Source organism: Megalobrama amblycephala, linkage group LG14 (genome assembly GCF_018812025.1).
Source record: "Megalobrama amblycephala isolate DHTTF-2021 linkage group LG14, ASM1881202v1, whole genome shotgun sequence".
In the NCBI taxonomy this organism is placed as follows: Eukaryota; Metazoa; Chordata; class Actinopteri; order Cypriniformes; family Xenocyprididae; genus Megalobrama; species Megalobrama amblycephala.
Window position 1 is genome coordinate 32251419 of NC_063057.1, and position 22744 is coordinate 32274162.

A 22744-nucleotide genomic window follows, 5' to 3' on the forward strand; every position below is an offset into this window, starting at 1 on the left:
GGAAGGGCTCATCCCTATGCCCTAATCCCTTCAGAGGGTTTACCCTCCGGAGTGAGAGCTTCGAAGGGATGAAGGGTGTAGGGGTAAAAAAAACTGTTCTTTTGGAACGCACTTCAGCGTCATCTTAACGAGACAATCAAGGAGGATAAATTGTGCAAGCTGCGCCTTTTGTTTAACGTTATTATTTATTTATTTATTTATTTTAGGTTTACCGCATGTAGGCTATATTGTATCTATGTATTTGAAACATTTGAATGGACTGATAAATGAGCCGTAAAGTTTTTTTTTTTTTTTGAAGTACAATGTCATTTTGACCATAATAATGTACCAAATCTAACTTGTTTAAATATTACAGTAGTACAGAAAAATATTATACATACCTTTATAGTTAAAATCGAACTCCTAACCTCCTGTTCCCATTCTGTGACGTCAAACAACTTCCCTGTGCAAAGGATCATGGGGGCCCGAAGTGTCCATCAGTTGTTCCCTTCGAAATCCTTCATTCCGAAGGGTCCTTTGAAGTGGCCAGTTTTGAGCACATTGGTTTGGAACGACCCTTCAATATGGCGGCCATGATTATTTTCACTCCGAAGTGCCCTTCGGAGGGCAATATATCCCATTTGGAACGCACCGAATGTGTAGTTTAGCAGCTTCAACGGAAATAATCTCTTTGTCTTTGCAGGTGCTTCAATGGTACAAGGCTAGATAGAAGACTGTGGATGTCGAAAGCTGAAGACAGAGGCATCTCTACTGGTAAGTAGATCAGGTAGGTAATCATGTAAGTTGAACAGTAGTGATCAACAAGACCAGGCAGAGATGGAATAGTGGAAGACTGCTTAAATACTGTGAGTGTGACAGGTGTGTGGAATTAGAATTCCGGTGAAGCTGATCGAGTGGGTGGAGCTGAAGGGTCTGGTGTTAATGATGTTGCTGATTCTGTGATAGCTATGAAGAATGATTTAATAAAAAGTGATTAACAATTTCTTAATTCATTTACAAAGGAATGATAAATAAAAAGTGATCAACAATTTCTTAATTTATGGACACTTTATTTTTCTGCATGTTATGCACAGCGCTCTGTCTTGTACACAATGTGTGACTTTTAGTTTCATTTTAAATTCTTTGGTGACAATATTGATAAAGTAAATAAATGCATGTGTTAGAAAACTAGGCTATCACTGTTCCAATGCACAGCTTGAGTAATAATCTAAAATACTGGCTTACTGTACAGTAAAATTTAAGTTAACTTAATGCACTGCTATTACTGCAATATTTCACTGTAACAGTCGTCAAATAACTGGAATATTAAGTACTATGAAAAATAGTCAAGATTAAATGTTATAAAACTCTGTAACTATTATAATTGCCAGCAATTTATTTAATTATTTTATCTTCATTTATAATAGTTGCAATTCCAGGCTTACTGATCAATGTTGCAAACCATCCCTTTGTGCCACCTGGTGGTGATTTCATGAACGAGTGTCACATGTGACTGGATTGCAATTAATGCCACGGTCTCGAGCCACAATAGGCATTTTGGTTGGGTACCTACTGTATGTTCTGTAATATAACATAAATATGATATATAATAAGTTACAGACAATATAAATGTTTAGACAAGATTTCATTGACCTGCTTTGGATAGTTTATAAAGTGTTTACTGTAAAATAGCCTACTGCCTCATCAATGAAGCTTCAATGATTTCTGCTCATATGTTGAATATATAATATAAAATATAATATACAAATTTTATTCACGTGCTGTGATGTGATCAGAAAAATCAAGTTTTCTGTAAAGAGACATGACCAGATCACATGAGGGGCAAGGGAATCACATCACAAACCAGGAACTAAGACATGAACGAAACCCAAACAATGTGACATTTCTTCCCTCAATAGGGCCTCCGTGGTCATAGCTTGGGGAACAATGCATGGGCAAAACCCAAACAATGTGACATTCTACACTCAAAATGGCAGCTCCAGATGCCCTATAGGAACACCCACCCCAAAACCAAAACCAAAAGTCCAGAAGGCTGGTGGAGAGAAGGTTTTCCAAGGGGAGGGATGGACAACAACGAAGAATGATATGAGTTCACAGTGAGTTCATGGATCGGGAGGCCCTGGAAGAGAAAGAACTAAACCTTTGTAGCCATGGCGTGGAGCACAGTGGGTTCATAGGCAGCCTGCGGGCTGTGCCATGGGACACAGTAAGGTTCATGGGCAGCCTCTGTGGCATGGGCACAGTATGTTCATGGGCAGCCTCTGTGGCATGGGCACAGTATGTTCATGTGTGGCCTCCCTTTCATGGGGCACAGTGAGTTCATGGACGACCTATGTGGTCGTAGCCTGGGGGACAGTGCATGAACAAAACCCAAACAATGTGACATTTCTCCCTCATAAGGGCAGCTCCAGATGCCTCATAGGAACACCCACCCCAAAACAAAAAGTCCAGAAGGCTGGTTGAGGGAAGGTGATCCAAGTGGAGGGATGGTGGACCAGGCCTGTTAAGGGGAGGAGAGGTAGGCCTGGACTGTGGAGCAGTTGCTGAGACCATGAGAATTGGAGCAGAGGCAGGCCTGAACCATGGAGCAGTGATGAGCCTTGATCATGGGGTGAAGGATGGTCGAGGTGGGGCTAGTGAAGATGGAAAACACCAAGGTGGTGCTAGTGGAACTTAAGACCACTACAGCAGATCAGACAATGCTGATAAACACCAGGATGGAGTTGATAGAGCAAAAGACAACCACGTTGGAGCAGGTGGAGGTGATGACTACCTCCTCAGTAGATTTGGTGGATCGGGAGGACCTGGAAAAGAAAGAACTAAACCTTCGTGACCATGGCGTGGAGCACAGTGAGTTCATGGGTGGCCTCTGTGCCATGGGCACAATATGTTCACAGGTGGCCTCCATGGCATTAGGCACAGTGAATTCATGGGTAGCCTCAGTGGATCAGGAGGCCCTGGAGAAGAAAGAACTTCGTGGCCATGACATGGAGCACAGTGAGTTCATGAGCAGCCTGCGTGGCCGTGGTATGGGGCACAATAAGTTTATGGGTGGCCTCTGTGGCATGGGACACACCCACCCACCCACTAAAAAAAACCTTCAGGGGAAACTTAAATGGGCATGATGTGAGGGGGCTCTGGTGTGGCGGCCGTGGTGGCTGGAGGCTCACATGAACAAAACCCAAACAACATGACAGACACACATATTGAGTATACAGAAAAAAACAGGTGATAGGTCTGAACCACAGCTATGGAGGTTAAAGCATGATGGTGCTTATTCCAGAAACCAAGAATGAAGAAAAACAGCTTAATTTTTTTCTTTTGCATTCATTTCCTTGAATGCATGTCAACATGTTTGCATTTTGGTTCTCTACATGACAGAAGTTGTGCAGCAACATTCATGAGCAAGTTAATGGGGAAAAGAGTTTACTTTCGCTTTGGCCCTGTTTACTCCTGGTATTAAGATGTGTTTTGGTCGATCAGATTACAGGTAGACGAGGAACATCATTTAGACATAGTGTCTCTTTTATGCACCTTCAACCACTTCTGTCCTGATTTCTTCAAGGGGAGGGTCAATGGGTGGGTAAATGTATGGACTTCAGATTTTTCAGATCTATATTTCAGATATTTCGATCTAATTTACAAAATGAGTTCACGCATTTTGTATATAAACACAACCAGAGATGACGGAAAAACACATGGAGAACAGCAGCTTCCGTTTCTGCTCTGACAGCCGCAAGAATACATACTGTAGAACACTGTGTGTTTTTGAAATCAGGAATGGTAAGAGAACATTGAGCTTGGTACGTTTTTCTTCTTCAACCCAAACAAGTTTAAAACCCATCTGGCTATTGCGCTAGGTCAGTAGGTGGAGTAGGTGGTCTTTTGTGGCTTTTCTTATGAATTTGAACACATGAGCATCTACTCTATGAAAGCAATCCATTCAATTGCGTTTTTGACTACCTCTGGATGGGGTTTAAAGTAGACAAGCTCAAAACATCATCCTCTTGTGATCCGATCAACCAAAATGGATCTTAATACCAGGTATACTAATAATAATAATAATAATACCACTAATAAATTCTCACACAATTCTAGATTCTCTTTTCTTTTAAGTCCCTCTCATTAATCTATTCTTTCAATATCTTGAGCCTGAAGGGCTTATAGAGTTTGGCACTAGCAAATCTTACATTACATATTGTGATTGTGTAGCAAGCAGATGCACAATTTCATTGTAGAGAAACTGACAAATCTAAATGTGTAATCTCGTTATTTGTCTCAGTTACATGTCTGAATATTGATAGTTAGTACTCAAATAATTAACCACCCCTCTGCCACAAACACACACTGTTTTTGTTTTTACAAATACCATCTGTTTATTTGATGCTTACATGGAATGCCAGATAAATTGTTGAGTTACTAATTCATCTTATTTGTCACTGTTTATAATTAATTAGCAATGTCAAATAAACTTAATTATGAGATAATCTACACTGGATACACAAAACATTTGTGAACTGAAACTTACATTTCCTAATCCATTATATATATAAAAAAGTTCATGTAAAGATAGAATGAGATCAATTGTATTGTTTATTGTAAGATTATACCTCTATATATAATGTGAATGCATTGTGCAGTACAATCTTCTGATGAGTTTGATGATCACAGAATTAAAGCATTTCACAAGATACAACATCCACCTGGAGAGCTTTCATTCATGTCCTGTATGGCCTTCATCTGTTCTCTGTGTTGCTGCATCATCATAGCCATAGATTCCTCATGTCTCCTGTTGGAGTTCTCTAACATCACTGCAAACTCTTTAGCTCTATTACTCTCGGCTTCAGCATTCTGTCTCTTGAACTCTTCCATCTCCTGGCCCATCCTGTCTGCTTTCTCCTTAAAGCCCTTCTCCAACAGAGCAGCCTGCTCCCTCAGTTTACTGTCCATGGCACGCTCAGCCTCCTCTCTCTGGAGCCTCAGCTCCTCATCCATCTTCTCTTTCATCTGTCTCATCCTCTCTTCATTACTCTGTTTCTCTGCTTCCATCTTCTCTTCGAGTTGTCGCTGCTTCTCCTCTTTAGCTTTGATTTCCTGCTGCAGGAGGGCTGCTTTCTCTATTTCCTCTGCTCATTCATTGACAAAAAGAAAAAAGGAAACATGCTTTATAAAGACTCAAACTTTGAGATTAACAGTATGTTTTCCTGTAAATAATGATTTTATAGATGATTCATTGTCCTTTAAGGAAATACACTTCTTTTAAGAAGATTACCTTTTAAGAAAAATCTTTCCTCCTATATTTTACTAAAAGACTTTTAATCCAAGTTGTGCTCTTCAAAAACATCAATAACATATTGAATGTTACATTCGCTTATGTAGTTCTGGCCTTATATGTGTTAGAACTGAATTAGAACCATTAAAATAGAGCCAGAAGATTTTAAAATGTTGATCTTGATCACACTGATCTTGATTCATAATGATAATGGCATACACAGCCATCCTGGGCTGCAGTTGTTATTGCTAGGTGTAATTCTTGGACCCTTGAAACAGCTTGTAACAGCTAGTTTGGCTGTTACATCATCTTGTCAGTGTCTCTGTGTCCTTCAGTGTCTCAGCAGCACTCTCACAAATACCTAAACCTTTGAGCACCTCTTACACACAAGGAACCTGGAAAGAATATACAAACTGGGAAATTGGGATTTAAATGCTTCACGCTGCATTCACACGGGGTGTCAGCATCAACGCTTGACGGAGGGCGAGTCTGAAGCTTGTGTTGACGGGACCATTATAGTGAAAACAGCCAATCACATTACTTTCCGGTGTTGCATGAATGCAATTGGCTAGCGACTGCTCTAGGGTGTTTGCATGAAGCGATTTGATTGGCCGACGCCTGCGTTGGTGTTTAAAGTTGAGAAATCTTCAACTTCTGCCACTTGCAATGCGGGTGAAACGACACGACGGAATCCACAATTCAATTCGGCAGCGCTTGACGTCACCCATTCAAACTAAATGAGAAGAGTTAAGGCCGACGCCATGTGTGAATGCAGCATGACTCTCACCCTTAATCTTTTTTTCCTTCTCAGTCAATTTTTTGTCAGCCTGCAGAATTGCTTTAGAATCCACAGACTTCTGCTTCAGAAACTCCTCTAGGACCTCTTCAGCCTATTGACATACAGACATAATTATGATGACAATCATATTTCTGTAAGGTGTACTATGTGTAAACAGGTGCAATAAGTGTAATATGGGCAAGACCTTGACTTCTTTATTGGCCTGGGTGTTATAATTCTTCACAATGTCCTCCAAATCCTTGCAGAAGAGATCATAGCCACCAGGTTTGGCATAGGAACCCTGCTTGAGATTTTCCATCATTGGCTCAGAGAGGGATGACAAGAGATCCTTACATTGTCTCTTTGAAGCTTGCTCGTTTTGGCACAGGTATCCATCAAAGAGTTTATTAATGTTTTCCTAAAAACATAACATGTAGCATGTAAGTAACAGTTCTTAGTTTTATAATGCATTAGAGGAGATTTCAGCTATATACACTCTGACATCTCTTAACACCATTGAACCCCAGAACAGAGCAGCAAAATAAATAATCACACTGATTACTGGGTTTTGAATATGTTTTCAGAACCAACAAAGGGCCAGAAGAGAGATTTAATTTTTCACTTGGTTGCCCAGTGTTACTGAGTCATCATTTCAAGGCATCATCCTAAATTAACTAATTCTGTGAAGAGATTCGGCCTACCTCTAGAGATTTCAAGTACTTCCCATCAGTGTCCCTGAAGGAACGCTTCATGAAAGTTTGTGTCGCCATGTTGCTGAGATGTTGGTGTTCTGAGGACACATCCTTCAGTTCCAGAGGGAAGGAGTCCTTCAGCTTCTCCATTCCACTCTGGTAAACCTCAAGCCCCTCCTTCACTGCAGACTCATTCTCAATCACTGCCATAGCAATCACAGCATTCTCCAGACACGGCACAGCCCCACTGGAGATGGTGTCCACGTATGTTTTCACCAAGTGACCCAGAACTTCAGAGAAGGAAAGAAGTTAAAATGATACAGAAAAGTTACTGAACAACAGACAGTCAAATGTAAGTTCATGCAAACTCTTCAGGTTTAATTTTGAATCACCTCTGCCAGTGACTGTGATTCCATCTTTCAGCTTCTTCACATGGCTCTTGTTAAAGACAAATGTGCAGAAACGATCTGTGACCTCCAGGAAGTCAGAGGAAAGGTCAGCAGGATCCAAGCTCTCCAAACGAGACACATTCTCTGGAGCGGTTGGGAATGGGAAAGTGAAGCACGTTCTGGAAGGGAAGAATTTTTGGATGCACTCCCTGGGCAAGTTGTACTCCATCACTTTTTTTGCTGTGCCTAAAACAAATGAGCACATGCTGTAGATCCCCTCAATTCAAATATTATATTATTAAACTATATGTATTACCTCAATAAACTATGAATTTGAAGAGTAATATAAAAGATGTTGACAAACCTACTGAGAAAAACTATTCTCACAAACTCATTGTGATAGTGATTGTAAGGGCTCTTAAAATAATATATATATATATATATATATATATATGTGCTATTATTAAATTACCATGCTTCAGCTTCAGAGCAAACTCTAGGTACTCATCCTCTGTTGCATCTTTGCCATCAATCTTTCGCTCAAGCGTGAAGTCCCTCACAGCCCAGATGAAACTAGGGAAGAACTTCACAAACTCGCTTGAATCATCATCATCCTCATCTGATGATTTTACCTTAATGCACTCTGTTAGTTCAGTAACATATCTGAGAGTTTGTTCAGGTATGCCAAACATGTCAGGCATGTCAAGTGACTGTCAAACAACAACACATGATGCATTAACAAAACAAATGTCATTCCATGAAGTACTAATTCTTGCAATGAATGCACTTCCTCATGATAGACTACCAGCACAAGGCACAAAACATGTTTAGCACCTTTACAAAAAGTGGCGTCTCCTTGTTTTGACTACCAAGTTGTGATGTATTTGCACTCTTTTGTGAAACACTTTAGATTAAAACCATCAGCTAAATGACACAAGTATCTAGTTTGTCAGAAGGATACTGCAGTTCCTCTACAGCCCTGTTGTCAATCGTCCCTCGACTGTTGTAGACCAGAGTGCTGCTCAGTAACACAGCCAGACAGAAGATGTTGGTGTCATGCTTTGAGTCTCCCTGAGAAAGAGAAAGACAATCATGGAGTTAGAAAAACTGATATTAAAACTCTTTGAGATTAATCTCAAAGAAAGCTGCTCTTTTTTAACAGCATTAAACCAGTGCAAGTTGCATGGTAGTTAGGAAAGTGCACTCACTGCCTTCTATTTACAACAAACTAGCAGTACTTTGGTTTTTACGTCACCTTGTCCACGTCTCCGAGTCCCTCAGTGTCCAGCAGCACCAGAGTGGTTCCTGCTTTAGTGGGGTGATCTACACACCACATCCAGATGCCCTTCGTCTTGGACTCAATAGTGCTGCCCAATGCAAACCCTGATAAAGCCACACCCAAAAAACAACACAATGACTTATATTCACGTAATTGCATAATGTTTCTCTTAAGCTTTTGGATGGTATCAGCGCTGCATGTGGGGGTCTAACCTGTTTGTTGTCCTGCAAGGCGATTCATCAGGTAGGACTTCCCGGTGCGGTAGAGACCCACCACAGCCACCACCACCACTGGCTGCTGGATCTGCTGCAGGATCCGTAGAGCTGGCTGCGGCACACACAGCTTCCCATCTGACCCCGTGTCAATCAAGCATACTGGTTTGTCCATGATCACTGAAGAATACAGCTGTCGAACAGATACACACATTTAAAATCCTTTAAGTAACTGCAGTGTAATAGAAGTAAAAAGTTAAGATGCATTGAGAAATATTCCAGTAATTCTACAGTACACAATAGAGACATTCACCAGATGAGCAGCGTTTCCTTTGTTTGTGTCCAGCTACCATATCAGCCCAAATTCAAACTCCTCTGGGGTCGTATTCACAAAACATTTTATCTTACCACTAAGAATTCTCCTAAATAGCAGTAAAAGTTTGTATAACCTATAGAGAAATCTTAAGCTAAGAGAAAGGGCGGGATTGACCACATTGCCAGGATGATGTCAACACGCTTATTAACTATGCACACAGTGATTGGCTGATGGGTCTGGGTCTCTGTCTGTGATTTAAATCATAGAAATATTGTAGAATGAGGTATCATGTTGCCATATTCAAATAAAGACTTTTAAATGTTGGCTAAGTGTCTAATTAAACAAGTATGTTCAGCTAATTGTCAACCTCTCAAGGCAGGAACACACCAAGCCGACGTTGATGAACTAGTGGCAACGAAAGCAGACTGCGGGGTTGGCTCACGTCAGCAGTGTCCGGGTCCAAAGTTGGCCTGACACACCAAACCGACAGCCGACAGCCAAGTAGCACGTCAGTTCTGTGCCTGCGTAAGATTAAATGCCTTTCCGTATCAGCAGGTGGCAGTAGCTGAACAGCCAGTCAGAATGATCAGATGGGCCGACGAGCTCCGACGCTGATTCAACATGTCGAATCGGTTGGAAAAAAGCTGACGAGGACCAACTTCAGCCGATGGTGCGGAACACGCTAAGAAAACTTAGTCGGCCGACAAACAAAAACTGCCCGACAGCAAACTGTCAGCTTGGTGTGTTCCTGCCTTTACATGTTTGCATCTCGGGAGATGGCATAATTCAAGTGACAAATTATGTTTTATAAACATTTCAGGAAGAGCACGTTCAAATAGTCTATCTAATCATCTCGAGAAGAGGTATATATACACAGCTAACTCACCTGGTTACCTCAACAGTTTTCTGCATCTCTTCGCCACCCCGATTCCTCACTCTTGGTTGGAACCTATTCCCAAGATACAGGGGAGTACTCTAAGTTTGGGCTAAATTCCGAGTTCCGAGCCTTTGATCCCTTTCGGACAGAAGGCCAAAAATGCTTATTTTACTCTTACTCTATTTGATCATTTGTAAGTATGAACTTGTGAAAACAACAATAATAGGACATTATTTTCTTATTTATTTCCAAAGATTTATTTTTGCCATTTTATTATGATAAGACAGTGAGTAGACAGAAAGTAAAGTGGAAGAGAGAAAGGGGGACAGGATTGGGAAAGGTCCACGAGCTGCCCACAAGTCTATCAGCACAGACGATAGGACATCATTTTTAACTTGACCACAATGTTTTATTAAATGCATATTGCCTATAAATAAATTAACCTTTATATTATGCAATGACAGATTAAAATATATAAATCAAAATATTTATTGCGTTTATTAAGAAAAGGATCAGCACTCAAGACTCTATTTGCCTATTGCCTCAATGGTGTACAGTGTCTTTGGGCGGATTGCTGAGGCAATTGCCGGCAACATCCATTTTAGGATTGTTTGTGATTTGGTCTTACTGACTTAGGAATCTTCTTGACTACTCCTAACTTTCCATAGATGTAGGAGCTCATTTTAAGATAAAAATGCTTTGTAAAATACTCTTAGAGTCCAAAAATTAGGGCTGACATTCCCATTATTATTAAGATTTTTTCCTAAATCGCCAAGTTAGGAGCTACTTTTAGCCTTAAGATGTTTTGTGAATATGGCCCCTGGTCTATAACATTATTGGGTTTGTTGATTAACAAGGTCATTTGAAGCTGTAACAAGACATGACCCTAAAAATTATCAAAACATGTAAGAGTGTAGAGATCACACACACACACACACACACACACACTTACATATGGCTTATGGTGACTCTCCATATGCATAGTTTTTATGCTGAGCTAATGATATTTTCTATCCGTTGTAATACCCATGGATGAAGGAAAGTCACTTACCTCTTTGCTTCACTTAACCTCAGTAGTTCAGTCTGAGTTATATACATGTTGTATCTTCCTGTCATTCTATCTGTATATCAGACACACCTTTAGGTCCGCCCTCTTTGGACTAATTAGTCTAGAGTAAGTTAGGGGATGTTCCTGTTCTCCCAGTATCTCTCTGGTTATTCTCTGTGGCTGACTTAAATCCACGTCATTGACTAAACAAAATAGCAATGTGCAATTTAACTCTTGGTTTCACTTTCAAAATCAGCAACTGACTTTTTCCTGGGTATCAGACACCATGAAAAGATTGTGGAAAATATGTTAACCTCTGACTCAATCAGTAGTGTGTGACGCTATATGTAAAGGTCAATAGTTTAATGTCCAGGAAACTCTTTTACTCAACGTTCCAACATAGAAATGTGTTCAATAAAATGATTGCATAAGCCTTGATACAAAAAACAATCACTGCAAGATAAACAACAGCATATAACTTTGTGTATTCAACATACAAATTGAAAGGGTTTTGATTCTAAAGTCTCAAGTCTAAAGTCTGAAATAGCAGACTACTGATCAATTCTGAACTTACTTAAGCTGGACAATGACACCCTTTTCTTCTAGAGCCAAAATTGTTTTCCTGTTATCACTGTAAAGCTGTATTGGGTAGGATTAAGGGATGTAGAATGTGGTCATGCAGAATAAGTCATTAATATCTGCTGTATATGTACTAATAAACAGCCAATATCCTAGTAATATGCATGTTAATAAGCAACTAGTTAATAGTGAGAATTGAACCCTAAACTAAAGTGTTTTGTTATAAAGGCTGCGATTCCAATCCAGAAGAGGATTAATTGTGATATAAATGACCGTGAGATGTACGTCAGGCAGTATCAGCACCACTGTAAAGTAGATCATCTTCAGAATATGTTATGTATTTTATTTTACTATCACTAAAAATTCAGTTGATAAAAGCCAGGGCCTGATTCCATGCATAACTTCATTACAGTATAAACAGTATTACAGTATATACAATGTTATATAAATGTGACTTTACTTGCTTTATAGCTGAAATTTATTTTTAATAATTACTGAACTTTTGCAACATTGATATTATTTAATTAATGTGAAGCTGCTTTGAAACAAACTGTATTGTATAATATTATTTACTATTTAAATAAATGTGATTTGGCAGTGATCACTTGCGGCAAATCATCCACACACCGAAACTCATGTCCACTCCTCCTACTCGTATTATATTATTATTCCCCCTTTTCAACATACCAATGATCTGGGCCTCTGATTATTAGAAACATCATGTTGCCTTACTTTGGTCAGTCTAATCCAATGTTTACAGAACATGAGGATCTAGGCAACATTCACTCATCTGCTGTCATTCACTGATCCAGGAACTGCAGTTGGCTGTAGCTTGCCAAGGCTTCAGAGACATTCAGCCTATTAAGTTTTCACTGCTAAATCGAATCTAGTTTAAATAAAATCTTATACATCTGATATTTTTCAAAACTAAAAAATAAATAAAAAATGAATGCAATAATTTCGACAGTAATAATTTAGATAAATGGATGATCAGCTACCAAACATTACCATATTGAATTGACAAAAACCAGAACTTGAAAAAACAATAACAACAAAAAAGTTTGTAGCTATGCAGGGGCAGATGGTGGCAATGGGTGGCACCAGTCCAAACTGAAATCAGGCTGGCCACTCCCTACAAGATGTCTTGCAATTTACTTGTTTTTGTGGCAGTCAGTTTCTAGCTGTTTCTGCTGAAATTCACGATTTAAAGAACTTCTGAGAATGCTCAAATGGTGGCAGTCAAAGCATTTGCTGATAAACTCTCCCCACTACTTATAAACATGTTTAATGAATCCTAACAATCTGGCATACTCCCTCAAACTTTAAGACAGGCCACCATCTCACTAATATTGAAGAAAGGCAAGGATCCACTTCTCTGTAGTAACTATCACCCTATTTCTTTGTTATGCGCGGATGTTAAAATATTAGCTAAGAAGCTGGCAAGGCGTCTAGAGGCTGTTTTGCCTTCAATCATTTCTAGAGACCAAACAGGGTTAGTCAAGGGAAGACACTCTTTACATAACATCAGGCGTCTATTTGATGGATTGTATTTTCCTTCAACATCTACCACTCCTGATCTGGTTATTTTTATGGATGCAGAGAAGGCATTTGACTGTGTGGAGTGGCCTTATTTGTTCTTCACTTTAAAAAGATTTGGATTTGGCAGTAAATTTATTCCTGGATTAAACTTGTGTATGCTTTTCCTTTGGCTTGTGTCCGCTCCAACAATGACTATTCTGACTATTTTACTCTTGGATGTGGTACTCAGCAGAGCTGCCCACTCTCCTTTTACTGTTTGCCATAGCTATTGAACCACTGGCAGTAGCCCTTAAGTTCAGTCAGATGATGGGCATCAAAAGGGGAGGTTCTGTGTATAAGCTGTCTTTATATGCTGACGATCTTTTACTTTTTTCTCTGATCTGGACAGATCCATATTCATACCCCAAGTTTTAGTCTTATTAGAGGAATTTGGACATGTTTCAGGTTATAAACTGAACATTCATAAGCATGAACTAATTCTGTTGCCATTTCCTATCCTCTTTCAAAACTGCCTTTTAAGACATCATTAGATCATTTTAATCACCTGGGCGTCTGCATAACCAAGAACTATTCTAGTCATAGTCCATTTGATCGTTCATCTACTGGCATAACAATGTAATACATACATTTGAAATGTAACATTTGTTTCAGTGGTCACCTACTCATTATAATTACTGCCTCAACATCAGCGTTTAAATATCTGGACTATTAAATTTTATCCTAACAACAGAAATAGCTAAAATTGCTTATAACTGTATTAAGAGGGACGTGGACCTGAGAATAAAACACTGCTGAGACCGCCGATTATCAGACGCAAGATTACCATGGAGGAGTCTGACTTAGGCCTCGGCATGCTCATGATTGCCTTCATCTGCTCACTGTGTTGCCTCATCATCAGATTCATAGTCTCAGCATGTCTGTTGTTCATGTTTTCTATCATCTTTTTAAACATCTTGTCACTTTCCTTTTCTGCTTCTTTATTCTTTTTCCTAAAGTCCTCTATTTCTTTAGTCATCCTGTCTGCCTTCTCCTTAAAGCCTTTCTCCAACAGATCAGCCTGCTCCCTCAGTTTACTGTCCATGGCACGCTCAGCCTCCTCTCTCTGGAGCCTCAGCTCCTCATCCATCTTCTCCTTCATCTGTCTCATCCTCTCTTCATTGCTCCGTCTCTCTGCTTCCATCTTCTCTTCGAGTTGTTGCTGCTTTTGTTCCTTGGCATTTATTTCCTGAGCCAGGAGAACAGACTTCTCTCTTTCCTCTGGAAGAAGATGTTGAGGCAAATGAAATAAAGTTTAATGGAAAGTTTAAGAAAGTGTAACATTGTACCTAATTTTGCATTGCTTTTCAAATCTTGACTTTTAAGTTCCATGAATTGAAGGCATTGAGGCAATTCACAGAAAGAGAAAAGTCCTCAATCAAATGATAAATGTACCGAGACTGGTCAATCTTGAGTTGTTAATGTTCATTTTGTGCATTGTTTAGCACAATTGGTAACATTGGATGAAATAACAAATTAAATAATACAATAGGCATTTGAAGTGGATCAAAAAAGGTCATCAAAGTTGTACTAAGAACTAAGTCGTCCTAAGAAGAAGGTTGTAGGACAACTTTGATGAAAGGTTTTGATCCACTTCAAATGTTGACTACTGTAGTTGTTTCATAGTTGAACATTGAATATCTTTCTCTGCAAGTTGGCAACTACCACTAGATGGTGCTATTGTTGCTTCATCCAGGATGCAAAACACTCACCCATTATTTTTTTCTCCTTCTCAGTCAGTTTCTTGTCAGCCTGCAGAATGGCGTTAGAATCCACTGACTTCTGCTTCAGGAACTCTTCAAGTGTTTCTTCTGCCTGTGGACAACATATGTAATCTGAAAAACTGCTACTACTACTACTACTACAACTAATATAATTAATGATGATTGTGAAGATATGAGTGTTGCTCAGTTTGGTTTTACATCACAATCGACACATTTTTGTCAAATGCAATGTTTCAGCAGATCATGAAATTCATCAAGTAGTTCTAGATACTTTTGTCCAAAGCCAAAGTCCAGCACTGATGGAGTACAAGTGTCCATGTCCCAGCCACCGGAGACTCAGTGTTTTGAATAAGGATTCTTCAATATTTGGCCAGAAGAAATCAGAATTTAAACCAGGAACCTACTTGTTTCCAGTTGATTTCTCTACCCGTAATCCACTGTTTCCCACATTATATGAACACATATTATAGGAAAACATGACAAACATCTTACAGTCTGAAAACATCTGAAACCTGTGATGTTGCAGTGATTGTGTTGATACTCACCTTGACTCCTTTATTGGCTTGGATTTTGTATTCCTTTATAATATCTTCAAGGTCCTGGGAGAAGAGAACATAACCACCAGGTACGGCATAAAATCCTTTCTTGAGTTTTTCTGTCATTTGTGCCGATAAGGATGACAGGAGATTCTCACATCTTTTTTTTGAAGACTCCTCGTTTTGGCACAGGTACCCATCAAAGAGTTTATTAATGTCTTCCTGCAGCATCACACAAAATATCAGAGACAGACAATGTTAAACACCATTTAGAGGCTACAACTATTGACAAAAACAAGTTTATTATACAATGGCCATTTAAAATAATCTTTTTTTTCAGCTTTTGATTCAGATTAAGAGACACATTACTCATTACAGCCAAAACAATGGGCCTTGTTCTTAGAGAACAAATACTACAAAATAGTACTATTCTTGTTTAGCAACTAGAAGTTGGTGTGCACTATTGTAGATAGACAGATAGATGCTTGAATAACAGTTCAATAGGAGTTGTATATTATTTACTGGGCATCACCTCAAGACATTTCATGAATGTCCCCTCACTGTCCTTAAAGGAACGCTTCATGAAGGCTTGTGTCGCCATGCTGCTGAGGCGTTGGTGTTCTGAGGACACATCTTTCAGTTCCAGAGGGAAGGAGTCCTTCAGCTTCTCCATTCCACTCTGGTAAACCTCAAGCCCCTCCTTCACTGCAGCCTCATTCTCAATCATTGCCATAGCAATCACTGCATTCTCCAGAAATGGAACTTCACCACTGGAGATTGTGTCTACGTATGTCTTCACCAGCTGACCCAGAACTTCAGGGAAGGAGAAGGGTCAGACACAAGGAAATTAACTTGGAGGCAGTAGATTAATAACTTGCAGTCCAGAAAGAGTCATAAACAATGTCATAGCTGAATTGATAGCTCAATTTATGCTATTTTAGTGGGAATAATTAGCATTTGCCACTTGTTCAGTGTTATCACATCACAAAGATGGATGGATGTTTCAATTTAGAAATTAGTCTCTAGGTATGGGGCTTAACATCAGCATTATGGTACAATGAGCATATAACCTTAGGTATTCGAACCAAAACATGGTTCCTCTGTTGACAGCAGTTTACTACAGGAGAAATACACGTCTAATTACTACTTCATAACAGCTGACAACTGTGCCATATTCACTTGTGTAATTGAATATAGTAAATTAATCAAATATTTGCTTGCTGCTATATTAATGTTTATTTTGCAAATGTCACGTCACATCATTTCATATATCCTATTGACTCACCTCTGCCTGTGACTGTGTGTCCATCCTTCAGCTTTTTCACTTCACTCCTGTCAAAGATGAACTTGCAGAAATGATCTGAGACATCTTGGAAATCTGGGGAAAGGTCAGCAGGATCCAAGCTCTCCAGACGAGACACATTCTCTGGGGTGGTTGGAAACGGGAAAGTAAAACACTTCCGGGATGGGAAATAATTTCGGATACATTCCCGTGGAAGGTTGAACTCTTTAACTGTTCTTGAAGAGCCTTTAAAAGATACAAAACACCACTTTGTCAAAGAGGTTAGCAAAATACAGTGTAGTTTGTAAATTGACTTTTCCTGTTGCTTTTGGTTGCTTGCATGCTTTAACAGAAATCATATTATAAATATTTAATAATATTTATTAATATATTTTTATAGTTATACATTTTGTATGAATTGATTTATCAAAATAGTATTTCCCAGGCTTAGTGATATTTCTAAAATTGTAAACATAGTAAGCAGGCAGCGTAATAAAGCCCTCAGTATAATGCAAACTCTGATCTTCCAATCAGGATGTATTTTGTGCTACTGACTGGCTGTACATACTATTCCCAATGATGATCGGGTCATTTTAAAGCTCAATTTAAATATTACCTGGTTTCAGCTTCAAGGCATATTCTAAGTATTGGTCCTCAGTCACGTATTTTCCATTGATTTTTTGTTCCAAGGTGAAGTCCCTCACAGTCCAGATGAAACTAGGGAAGAACTTCACAAACTCTGAGTCATCTTCGACCTCATCAGAGGATTTGACCTTTATATACTCAGTCAACTCTGTGACATATCTGGAGGTAGTTTAGGTTTGAACACTTTTTATGTATTCTTTGACTCCTGGTAATCTTCATGTGGTTGTTTGGTGGCACTGCCTCGCTCTCTGGGGTGGGCAAATTGTATAATAAGTGGCTACTGTACTTAAATTACCCAGATAGGACATACCACAACATATGCTCTGAGATACCCACTCTTACCTAAGTTCCTGTTGTTGAGGTAGGAGTTATGTGCTTCATTGTTTTAAGCGGACATGAGTTACATTTTTTTTTTTACAATGCTCTCTGATGTACACTTAAAATGTTAGTAGGAATTTTACATCAAAACAGTCATAATTTTTAGGGCCTAAGCTCCCCTGCGGCTCCCTTGGGGTTTAGAGTCTGGGTGATGAGCGTTACTGGGCACACTGCATCACACCCTGCTCTCTTTTTCCTCCCTTTCCTGAGTACGAGTAGGGATGTAGACTCCCCCTTGGAGGATCAGCAACACCGAAGGTTGTAACCTGAAGGGCTGATTACTGAGGTTTTAACACCAAAGAACCTGACAAGTAGAGGTAGTTCGCCTAGTAGCATTCCTCCTTGTTATGTTGCACTCTATAACTTAGATGAGTGAATGGAATCTTTTATGGACCCTGGAGAAGTACCTTTGCTCAATCAGGGCGTGAGCGTCCTCCCCTAGTTGCTGTAGGGTATTTAAGTAGAGCTGAGGCCCCCCTTCAGTTTCCCTAAAGGTTGAGTTGAGTTTTGATGGCGAGAGTCTTCGGCAATTATATTATACCACTCTCATAATTGCATCCCTTCTGATGAAGTTGAGGATTGCATTCTTCCCCTGGAAGTAGTGGTAATATTGAAGGTCATTGTACTAGCTTTGTACCCAGCAATGTAAATACTATGCTCTGCTCTTGGGGCCTTATGAGGATGATGCCTGTCATGCAAGGGAGGGAGGAAGGTTGGAGAAAAGCCAGGACTTCCCTTACTATAAAGTATAGATGCTTGGGTATATTCTCCAACTATTGAAGGATATTGTCTTAGGGAGTGGCACCACTATACAGTCTGTATGATTCACTTTGGATGCTCCCTTGGGGTTGACATGCTCTTACTCCGGCCAAGTAATTTGAGTCAATTTATGCTATTCCTATTATGTTTGTTCATATTCACAGCATCAAAGCAGCATCGAAGTTCCACTTCGAAAGGGAACTTCTAGGTTATGTGTGTAATGCCCAAAGTATACTTCGGAATATACTGTCTGCATGTAGCCCATTTTTTGTGTCCATGTTGATGGTGCACGTACAACAGTGCATGTGTGAGTGACTTGAGTGCTTGAAAACAAAGTCCACTAGATAGTGTGCATGTGCCAACGCGTCTTTCTGCACTCATGGCCAAAGGAGTATATTTTGAAAGGCTTGCGCACTCAACTATGTGTGAGACAGAGCAGAGCACGGAAAATGAAGTATACACGGGCATCTTGTTCCCATGCTTAGGGCTTGCCTGCACATTTCCTTGAGACAAAAAGAGTTGATGATGTGTATTACAGGAACCCTTTGTGTGTGATGTCACTGACTGCCATCTGCCAATGATTGATTGGCATGTGTTTACATGTGCTTTAAACACCAGTCACACTGATGGCACCCCTCATAGTGTCAATATCAGACACAGTGTCTTGTTCCCCTTCTCAGGGAACCACTTCTCATACATAACCTAGACTTTTTCATGCTACTAAGAGAAGTGATAAAAGCTGTTTTTGGACTAATGTGGAAGTTGAGTTCTGAAACTTACATTATGTTTTTATAGTACAATTAACTTTTTAAGGAAATATCAAGGAAAATTTTAAGATGAATCGCTTGTTGTACTCTTCATTTGTAAGTTACTTTGGCAAAAATGCAGCTAAAGGACTAACTTGCCGGGGCTTCTTTAGTCTTTAGATCCTGGCTCAACTGCATTGAATGTATATAAATAGTGGTTTAATTCTCAAAGAATTAGCAGTATAGGGTAAGGAGTACAATGATGGAATTTTGACTTTCATGTTTTTTTCTTCCGAAAAATAATGCTATTTTGGACATTTTCAGGGAAAACAAATTCTGTTGTACTAATCCATGAAATATACTATACTATGGATCAAAACCTTTCATCAAAGTTGTCCTAAAACCAAAAAGCAATACCCATTCTTGTCTTAGGAGAACTTTGATTACCTTTTTTTGATCCACTCCAAATGCTGACTACTATAATAACTACAATAATAACAGTAAGTGTATAATGTGTGAATGAAAGGATACTGCAGTTCCTCTATGGCCCTGTTGTCGATCGTCCCTCGGCTGTTCAGCACTAGAGTGCTACTCAGAAGGACGGCCAAAGAGAAGATCTTTGTATCATGCTTTGGGTCCCCCTGAGACAGATTGGATACAATAATTTGTCAAAGAATGACATTGCAAGATTATTATCATACATACCCCCCTGACAGCATAGTGGATCTGTGCACACCCTGGTGGTAAAAATGTGTCATAAACTAACACATGGTTGTTAGTGATGTCTGGTTTGTGAGCAAATTGTTCTTTTGAACTGGCTGAACCTAAATCATACTGAATCGTTTGAAACATTTTGTGTCCCAAGTCAGCACTGATACACAAGCCACTCAATCAATGAACTTGTCTCTCAAATGTGTCCAGCACCCCAACTTAAAATGAGCAGTATTGTTGATGTGAAGAACTAGCAGCAACAAAGCTGACTGTGTTGTCTGCGTTGTCAACTAGCATGTGCGTTCACCTACGGACGTGCACCTACGTCCAAGGAAATAACTATCTATCAGCAATAGTCTATATTTGTCATTCAAAAAGGAAACCAAAACTAGGACTGCAGATATAAAAATTTTGAATATCAATCATGCTAATCTTTTTCTTCATTCCAGGTGACTCATGTTGTTATGAAAATATTCATGCATTGGAATGCATTCTGGTAAGAAGGTGTAAAATTAGAACAGCCTTTCTTTTTCTGAATTTCCATTTTGCTTATCAAATAGTGCTTATTTTATTTAAATTATGTAATTTTTAAATGAATTTGAAAAAAACAATATGCACACATCCAGAAACATTGGGCAGATGCTCAATCAGATAAAGCTGTCACAGAGATGAACTCCGTGATTCCCTCCTCTGACCATCGGAGGGCACCCTCTCCCGAGTACTGACACACACACTACATTTCCCATCAGCCCCCCGTACCTTGGACTAATCACCACACCCAGCTGCAGCTCATTTTACTGGACTACTTAAGACATTCACTACCCCACCATCATTGCGAAGTCTTGTATTGCCACGGTTTTGCATTTCTGAGTGCTTTCTTCTATTGACTGCCTGCCTGTACTGAACCTGTTTGCCTCTCGTTTACGATTCTCTGCTGCCTGCCTTTGGACTGTTTATTGTTGCCTGGACTGTGAGTAATATCTGCCTGCCCTGATTCTCTGCCTGTACCCTGACTACGATTCTGCCTGTCCCTTGCTATCCCTGTTTGCCCCTGTTTGACCCTGCCTGTTTGTACTACGCTTTCTATCAATAAAGCCTGCTGATGGATCCCAACTCGAGAGACGAATCATTACTAAAAATATACAAGAATAGGCACACTGCCACTGCTGCTCCCAAAGATCAATTTATTCACGTAAACAATGTTTTGACCCAAAGGTCTTTGTCAGGCAGACAAGAAGTGCCAGAAAGGTACAATTTATATCAACCTAATCCATCACAGCTGACCTAATTAGTCAACTAGTTAACTGGATATATAATAAATATATGATTTTTTTTCTCATCAGTGGTTCTCATGTATGCTTTCTCATACTATGTCATATAGGCTGTTACGTCACCTTGTCCACATCTCCGAGTCCCTCAGTGTCCAGCAGCACCAGAGTGGTTCCTGCTTTAGTGGGGTGATCCACACACCACATCCAGATGCCCTTCGTCTTGGACTCGATGGTGCTGCCCAATGCAAACCCTAAAAGAGAGAAAGAGCTAAGAAACATGGATCACAGATCACCAAAATATTTTGATTACCTCCTTGTCAAATTGAGTAGCGCCTTATTTAGTTTGTGACAACTTGTGTGCTTAATTTCATATTGAATAACGGTCTTGCTGAACTAGAGAAAGTCACAAACATCTGTGAAATGGTTTGAGAGTTACAGTTTTCTGACAAATTTCCACCAGGATCTATAGTTGTTAGATTTTGACAACAACACTGTCTTCTGACAGACTGACAACACAGATGTCTTGATAACATGTTTATTAAGAACTAACACATGGTTCCACATTCAAAACAGCAGTAACTGTCATTCAGTTGCTCTTTGGATGCTATCAGTGCTGTCTATGGGGGTCTAACCTGTTTGTTGTCCAGCGAGGCGATTCATCAGGTAGGACTTCCCGGTGCGGTAGAGACCCACCACGGCCACCACCACCACTGGCTGCTGGATCTGCTGCAGGATCTGTAGAGCTGACTGCTGCACACACAGCTTCCCATCTGACTCCGTGTCAATCAAACATACTGGTTTGTCCATGATCACTGGAGAATACAGCTGTCCAACAGATACACACATTTAAAATACTTTAAGTGACTGCAGTGTACTAGAGGTAAAAAGTTAAGATGGATTGAGAAATATTACAGTAATTCTACAGTACACAATAGAGACATTCCCCAGATCAGCAGCTTTTCTTTTTTATGTTTGGGGAAGTTTTAGTAAAAGTGTTTCTTATGTCACAACACACACACAAACACGTGGATAGAGGAACAGAAAAAAGCCACAGACTTATAAACATACATAAAAATTCCCATAAAACCCACATCTTTTAACACATACAGACATCCACACTCGCATAATGCACACATACACACATTCACCACACATTACACAAGAACACTGAATGAGACATAAAAATCCTGTCAGGTTTGTTTGTGTCCAGCTACTATATCAGCCTCAATTCATAGTCCATCTTACTGGGTTTAGTTGATGAACAAAGCAAGACATGGACCTAAAGTTTATCAAACATGTCAGGGTGTAGAGATCACTCATATACACAAACACACACACACACACACACACATTTATAAATGGCTTATGGTGACTCTGCATGTGTAACAGCTTTTATCCTGAGCCAATAATATTTTCTAGCCGCTAATCCTAACCCCACCCATAAACATCCTCATAAACCGTGTTTAAGTTGTAATACACATATAAACCATGGATGAAGGAAAGTCACTTACCTTTTTCCTTTACTTAACTTCAGTAGCTCAATCTGAGTTGTATACAAGTTTTAGCTTCCTGTCATTCTATCTGTATATCATAGACACTCCTTTAGGTCCGCCCTCTTTAGGCTAAATGCTCTAGAGTAAGTTAGGGGATGTCCCTGTTCTCTCAGTAACTCTGG

General features: G+C 39.6%; 2 protein-coding genes across 3 annotated transcripts; both read right to left on the reverse strand.

Moving 5' to 3' along the window:
- Positions 1–4575: 4575 nt before the first annotated feature.
- Positions 4576–10983, reverse strand: LOC125245069 (guanylate-binding protein 1-like). 2 transcript variants are annotated; one of them, XM_048155511.1, is made up of 11 exons: positions 10867–10888; positions 9825–9887; positions 8623–8815; positions 8387–8514; positions 8093–8202; positions 7604–7794; positions 7135–7377; positions 6752–7032; positions 6256–6468; positions 6060–6162; positions 4576–5126 (listed from the first exon to the last, which is right to left on the reverse strand). In XM_048155511.1, the coding sequence occupies exons 3-11, from the start codon at positions 8795–8797 to the stop codon at positions 4684–4686; spliced, it is 1887 nt and encodes a 628-aa protein (XP_048011468.1). In that variant the 5' UTR covers positions 8798–8815; positions 9825–9887; positions 10867–10888; the 3' UTR covers positions 4576–4683. The 2 variants fall into 2 exon arrangements, with proteins under 2 accessions (XP_048011468.1, XP_048011470.1); XM_048155513.1 differs by lacking the exon at positions 9825–9887 and having other exon boundaries at positions 10867–10983.
- Positions 10984–11764: 781 nt separating this feature from the next.
- LOC125245065 (guanylate-binding protein 1-like) lies at positions 11765–22739 on the reverse strand. Its single transcript, XM_048155510.1, has 10 exons — positions 22581–22739; positions 21702–21894; positions 21193–21320; positions 19619–19728; positions 17176–17363; positions 16563–16805; positions 15810–16090; positions 15287–15499; positions 14730–14832; positions 11765–14238 (listed from the first exon to the last, which is right to left on the reverse strand). The coding sequence occupies exons 2-10, from the start codon at positions 21874–21876 to the stop codon at positions 13739–13741; spliced, it is 1941 nt and encodes a 646-aa protein (XP_048011467.1). The 5' UTR covers positions 21877–21894; positions 22581–22739; the 3' UTR covers positions 11765–13738.
- Positions 22740–22744: the final 5 nt, after the last annotated feature.

Excerpts from the sequence above, each read along its gene's own strand:
- LOC125245069 (XM_048155513.1), bottom strand. The coding sequence starts at position 8,797 with ATGGACAAACCAGTATGCTTGATTGACACGGGGTCAGATGGGAAGCTG. Across the intron at positions 8,203-8,386 it reads GACTCGGAGACGTGGACAAG|GGAGACTCAAAGCATGACAC; the intron begins GTGACGTAAAAA and ends TCTCTTTCTCAG. Across the intron at positions 5,127-6,059 it reads GAAGGAAAAAAAGATTAAGG|AGGAAATAGAGAAAGCAGCC; the intron begins GTGAGAGTCATG and ends ATGAATGAGCAG.
- LOC125245065 (XM_048155510.1), bottom strand. The coding sequence starts at position 21,876 with ATGGACAAACCAGTATGTTTGATTGACACGGAGTCAGATGGGAAGCTG. Across the intron at positions 15,500-15,809 it reads CATTCATGAAATGTCTTGAG|GAAGACATTAATAAACTCTT; the intron begins GTGATGCCCAGT and ends GTGATGCTGCAG. Across the intron at positions 14,239-14,729 it reads GAAGGAGAAAAAAATAATGG|AGGAAAGAGAGAAGTCTGTT; the intron begins GTGAGTGTTTTG and ends ATCTTCTTCCAG.